A 6,824-nucleotide genomic window follows, 5' to 3' on the forward strand; every position below is an offset into this window, starting at 1 on the left:
ATTTTTCTTTAAAACAATTCTGTTATGGTTAAAAAAGTTGGTTAAATAAATATTTTAATGGAAGTCTGTGTTTGTGTTCTTTATTAAAATTAAATCATTTAGCAATATCATAAAAAGTCCAGGCAGAGCTGCACATAAAATATGGTTTCAAATCTTTTCAATAATTATTGATATCGATCAATATGCATTTTTTTTTATCGATAAGCTTTTTTTCTATATCGCCCAGCCCTAATTACAGCTGCTTTTTGTATCTCTGCTTCTGTCTCCTTCGACCACAGTCTGCCTCAGCAGATGGTCGCTCACACTGAGCCTGGTTCTGCTGGAGGTTTCTTCCTGTTAAAAGCGAGTTTTTCCTCTCTACTGTCGCTACAAGCATGCTTAGTGTGAGGGATTGCATTCGAGTCAATGAGTCGATGCAATCAACTGGTTTTCCTTAGATAGAAAACTTAGTTCACCAGATCATACAGTCAGATTGATTCAGTCTTGAAATGACGTGTTGTGGACTGGTACTATATAAATAAACTGAATTGAAATTGAATTAAATAAATCCCAAAGGTGGGATTCTGTAAATGCCTTTTATTATACTTTATGGCGATGGTAATCTGCCTTTGCAGGGAAAAAAAAAAAGAATTTACCTATATAAATTACACAAGGTATGAGCAAGTATTTCATATCTAGGTTTTGAAAAGTCACTCAAAATATCGGAAAAATGGCACTCTCACTGTATCTGCCTTGTTTTTTTATTTATTGTTATGTGATATGATGACGGCGTTGGAATGGCGAGGATTTTCCCTTGCTTTATGCTGCTCAGAAAAAGGCTTCTCCTGCCTGCTGCTGCACACTGTAAGTCAGCTGGCTCATAGAGGCTTTTCTTCAAAAGAAAGACAAAGACACCTGCATAGAAATGTAGTTTTTCTTTCCGAGGTTACAAAGCTGAAACATCTCTTTGCATCAAGACACAATGTTACACAAAAAAAAAAAAAAAAAAACATCCATGGGAGATATATACGTCAGCAGGTATTGACAGCCTGTTTGACCATGTTTTGTGCAAACTAATGTTGCTTTAGTGCCATGACAAGACTAAGCAGTTGCTTCACAGCATTGCAGTGATTCCTTTTTAAGGGTGTGCTCAGCTGAGGCTTAAACGACAGCTGAAGAGACTGGATCCAAGGGTGCTGATTTAAAACCGGTCATTAACAATTATGATGTGGAAATCAAAGCACTTAGTTTATTAAACAGTTTTCTACACCCACACTTAATTGGAACCACAAGATAAAGTTAGCTCAGGTATTAATCAGAGATGTCAAAACTGATAGGAAGCAGAAAGGCATTACTCAAAATGTCCAAAAGAAAAAGATTATACAGTTGGTGAATAAATTGGGTCGAGTTCATATCTGATTTTATTTCTACATAAATGACCTTTTTCTAATGTTCTTATTAAACATTTTTCATTGAAGAAATGTTTGAATTGCAGAAATATAGAATTAATCCCAATAAAAAACTGATCTTCTAAAATTTTTTGATTGATTATATACACATTAAGGGTATGTACTGTAGTATACTTTTAAAAGATCAAACCCTGAAGACCATTAATGGAAAAAAAAAGCTGAATTTGGGAAGAAATAAATACCTTTTTCAGTGTCCAAGGTTGAGCTGCTTAGTAAAGTCTGCAGTGTCAGTTTTTACACAATGCTATGAACTGTATCTGTCTCTGGGCAGCTGCAGGTTTTACCTCAGCAGCTTTTATGACTAGTATCTTGCTGCACCTTCAGTTATTTATTATATTCAGTCCAGTGTGTTAAAAATGCTTGTTCTTATTTTTTTTTATGCATAAAAAGTGATTAACTTGATCACAGGTAATAAAAAAAAGAAAATGGGGAAAAAACAACCATGCCAGTTTTGCTTTTAAACCCTAAATAAATCAAATGAAGGTGATTTGCTCACTGCTAGTAGTTCTGGACCTTTGACCTTATCTATAAATCAGATGTGGATCAACAGCAACATTCTTTCTGCAGTTACAATCAAATTAGTTTAATTATCTTAATAATAACAGTTCTAACATGAAAACATTGACATTAATTTTTTATAAAATAATTATCTGATATAATTGCTATTTCTTTTGTATAAAAATACTTCATAATATACATATTGAGATCTTTCTTTTAGTGATCTCAGGATTTTAAAAGGTATTTTTTGACATATTACCACATAGCTGTTATGTTTCAGCACTTCAACCTTTTTTGCTTCCAGGTTTCCTCCATTCTTGGTCATAATCTATACCAATCCTCCAACAAAGTAAGCACTTTCTAAATCTTTTCTAAAAAGAAGCTCAGGGCCAATCAATAGTACAGGAGAAAACTCCAGTTTGCAACCTTGGGCTAACTGAACACTCTTATACCAACTAAGGGTTCTAGCTTAGTTTTTAGAAAAAATATATTGTGAAAAACAGGTCAAAGAAAAATAGGATCAAGCTGAGCTGCTGATGATTAAATACAACAGAATCCCCAAAGTAAACATTGGGTTCAGGCACTCTCTACTCACCGTCAGGTACACAGCAGAGTAAACGCTCAGTGAAGCATCCTTGGACGGGAACGACCGGCGAGCATTCTCTACAACAATGGGATTTCCAGTGCAAATGTTTCCATTGACGATAAACTGGTGATTGAACCGACACTCTGTGCCAGTGTAATTAGGCTTGCAGACAGACAGGAAGTAAGGCGAGAGGCCTCCAGTTACTACCTGGCCTGCATTGACGAAGATGTCTGTGGCAAACAGGCCGAATGCAAAAACACCTGGAAGACAAAAACATTTATGAGCTGGTGGAAAAGAAACAAAATTAACCGTTTGTACAAACAACACACTTCATTGACGTTAACATTGGTTTTGTGAAAGGTTAAACTGGGTAGCAGCTGTCTAGCCCCCAGAACCGACAGATGCTTCAAACTCAATGTTTGCATGGATGGATGGATGGATGAATGGATGGATGGAAAGTTTTAGACAATAGGAAAGGTAAACAAGCCTGAAAATACTGATATTTTCACACAGATTAATTTATTTTTTTCATGTTTATCAGCACCTGCAAAACACTACTTAATCCAGTGCTTTTCCAGACAGTTTGGGAACAACATGCAACGATAGTGGGACTTTTTGCCTGACAAACAAACAATCCTCACACTAATCTACTGGGCAAGAATATCTCAGCATGCACATAGATTAGCTCGACTAAGGATGTATGCACAGGCTGACTTCTCTTCAAATTGGTGCGACTACGTATCGGCAGGGAGCTTTTTTTCACAGGGAAGGTGGATTAGGTAGGTAATCGCTCCACTGAATACGCTGTAGTATTTCCTGAATGAAGAAACACTGACACAGACCACTGAATGCAAATTGTACTCATTCTCCTGGTCAGGTGTTAACAGGTGCAATATGGAGCCCATCAAACAGGGAGGGCGCTTTTATTTCAATCCAACTTTAGTTAATGAATGCATCATAAATATAAAACAGAGGAGGAATATGTTTGCAACGAGCATAGTTATTTTCAGCAGGAAGGAAAAGTGAGCATGTAAACAGAGACAAAAACAAAAAAACACATTTAATATGAATGATTGCACTGACACTTTGAGCCCACCAACCCTGACCAGTGTCTGTGTCTGCCTTCCCTTTGCTGTGAAATATGGCTACTGATTATCTAGCCTGCTTAGCCATGAAATTACAGTCTTTTGTATTGTCATCCAGGCTTTGGGTGCAGGGTGGCTGCTCAGTGCATGTGTATGAGTGTGAAGGGGTGTCTGCGTGAGGAACGGGGACTGTGTGAAGGGCATCGGGGGGAAATAGAGACGGGGGATTAGAGGGAGAAGGGAGCAGATGGGAGGGGAATAGAATGGATAGCGAAGACCCGAAATGATCCTTTAAATCGGAGAAATTACTCAATAAAATATGAAGTATAATTTAAGTGACTTGTCTGAAAAGTGTTTCAAAAAAGGTCAACCAATTGATAAGGATTTATTTAAAGAGAAATATGGCTTGAATAATCCCAGTAAAATCTCTGTAGGAAGTCTGATCATTTGCCCAGACTTGCAAAATCATTGAGCTATTACTTTTTACAATAAAAAAACTAAAATCATTTTTTTTTTTATGTATTTCTTTTTTTAATACTTTTCTTTTTTGTAGTACTATGAGGTATTTTTGATGAAAAGTGCATTATAAATCAAATGTATTATTATTATTATTAAAAGAAAACCTAGAAAAGATGAGCTAAATAAATAAAAAATATAAATAAAATGTTTGCAGCCCTGAGCTAAATGTCATTCCAACACTTCAGGAAACAAATATTTTATTATTATTGCAAATAAATAGGACACTTTATACATTATTACCTCTCACTGATTATTTTTTAGATGTTGAAGGTGAAAATGATCAGAGCAAAATGAGCTAAAACATATTAACAGAAATCATGTTTCTTCCACTTAGATCTATAACAAATCCTATTTAAATCAATTTAATTGTCTGGTTGTTAAAAAAAATGTTAAAAAGTTGAGAGATCTTGATGGTTTTGTAAAGAACTATACAATGTTTTATTTCTTAAAAGACTTTATAAACAAATTTTATGCATCTTAAGTTACATCATTTGTTTCCAAACTGAATTTTAAAGTTAGAATCATTAGATTTTGATAATAATATTTGTGTGAGTTAAAAGTTACAGAACTAACATATGTGCAGATGTTGCTCCCTTCACTCAACATCAATGGCTTCAGACAATAAAACATGGTGGAGCTCTTACCTATAAAGCGAATGATGCGACGAATAAGTGGATTGAGGTAACAACAGTCTCCTGTTACTATCGTTTTCTCCTGGGACAGGAGGGCTTCCCTTGTTGACTTCATCACATACATGGACACCTCCCCAATAAAGATCTGTAACACATAGAGATTCAGAGGTCAAGAGACAAACAGAAAGGGAAAAGAGAAAGAGACAAACAAGGATAAACAGAAGAAAACCCTCGGCATGCTATGAAAAATCATGAGGACATTTTGTCCCACTTTGGCCTGTGCTCATAAAATAGTGTCTTTCAATGCAGCCTTTCTTCAGGTCCATTATGAAGTGGACATTACATCAGGTCTAATGGAAAAACTGCTGCTGGACACACAAAATAGAACTCATTGCCTGCTGCCTAGGGTGGTGCATGCCGTTATAGAATATATGTGTGTTTTTAAAGGAGCCTGTGAATGCAATTCTTGTATATTAGAAAAAGTATTCGGTATTTTATGTGTTGGTGTTTTTTTTCCTCTAAGAGTTTGTTTGGCGCCTAAGGAAAGTTGCTTTATCCTCCCTTTTGTGGGGATGTTTTTCCTCAATCTGCATAAAAGGAATGATCAGTGGTTGCTGGTTAAAAATGCTGAAATCCATTCGTTAGAAAAGTATTCATACCTCTTGAACTTCTTGCAACACAAGCTTAAAGGGTTATTTGAGAGACCAACAGAGAGTAAGGGAGTTGGGAAAATCGTTTTTAGGATCGACTTTTGTTTTACTTTAATGAATAAATGCTGAACAGGATCCGTTGCATTCATCTCCAGTCTCACCAGAATCCATCCTTTGCAGGAAAACATTTTGCTGCAGATAAAGCTGCAACTTTGCATTTATATGTCTGTAAATCTACAAACTAAATATCCAAATCTTTCTTCTTTACAAAATTCCACAAGCTCAATAGAATTAGATAGAAGGAGTCTGTTGACAGAAGTTACCAAAAGGGATTTAGGTCTAGATTTCAACAATAGCATTCTTATGCATTGGAACACTTTGATATAAACCACTCCATTGTAATGTCTATAGCAGTATGTCTGTTTATTTCCTCAGATAATATGAACCTGCATCACAGTATCTGCTGTCTGACTTCCGCCTTTCGTTGCTGTTGTATTTTTTATTTAAAGGTTGCCCTGTATTTAACCCCATGTTATTTTATTCACTTTGATTTTATCTGTTCTTGCTGAGGAAAAACATCCAGCCACCATATTCCAGAAGATGAGAGCATCATGACCATTGGGAACAAAAAACAAAGGTTTTATCCGACTACAGCACCTTCTTCTACATTATTATAGTGTGCTCTGCATCAAATTTCCCCCATCATGGGGTTAAGTATTAGTACCATTTAATGGATCATTTAATAGGGGATGCAGAGAAAAAAATGTATTGAATTATGTGTGGACAGCACCGTGGAGCCATTTGTAGCACAGCAGCAAGGTTCTGGGTTTGATTCCTGACCCGGTTCTTTCTTCATAGAGTTTGCATGCTCTCCCTGTGCCTATGTGGGATCTCTGTCCGGATACAGTCCAAAACTTGATTGACATCCTTAGGTGTGAGTGGGTGTGCATTGTCGTGTGTCTTGGTGCATCTCTGCGTTCCCCTGCGACAGACTGGTGACCTGTCTAGGGTGCATCCCGCCTCTCGCCCATAAACCCTGACTGAGTAAGTGGGAGAAGATGGATGGAAGGATGGATGATTTATGAGTCTACTTCCATATCACAGGTAAATGATACGGTAGATGTCCAACAGAGGAGGAGCAGAGAGAGTGGGTGATCTAACTAGAAGAAACACATCTGTTACCTATGCTTTCATTTTTTTTGTTCAATGGTGGCTTAAGCACAGTGTTGTGAAGCTTACCCATTAAAACTCTCCACAACTCTGACCTGTTTGCTGTGTTCTGTCAACTTAACATATTTACTGCTTTTGAATAAAGCAATATAATCAATTTATGCATTTTTTTATTGGAGCCGAAAGAGGAAAGAACAAAACAGAAAAAAAGATATATATATATATATATATATATA

The 6,824-nt window shown here is 36.4% G+C and overlaps 1 protein-coding gene across 1 annotated transcript in view; it reads right to left on the minus strand.

Moving 5' to 3' along the window:
• The window catches only part of plppr1 (phospholipid phosphatase related 1), a 62,739-nt gene that overhangs the window by 10,178 nt on the left and 45,737 nt on the right, over nucleotides 1-6,824 (minus strand). The window contains exons 4-5 of the mRNA XM_015386270.1: nucleotides 4,781-4,913; nucleotides 2,542-2,792 (exon numbers count right to left, since the gene is read on the minus strand). Of these exons, the coding sequence (XP_015241756.1) occupies nucleotides 2,542-2,792; nucleotides 4,781-4,913 (384 nt within the window). The remainder of the gene's footprint in view (nucleotides 1-2,541; nucleotides 2,793-4,780; nucleotides 4,914-6,824) is intronic.

This window comes from Cyprinodon variegatus, unplaced genomic scaffold, assembly GCF_000732505.1.
Source record: "Cyprinodon variegatus isolate N-32 unplaced genomic scaffold, C_variegatus-1.0 Scaffold362, whole genome shotgun sequence".
NCBI lineage: Eukaryota > Metazoa > Chordata > Actinopteri > Cyprinodontiformes > Cyprinodontidae > Cyprinodon > Cyprinodon variegatus.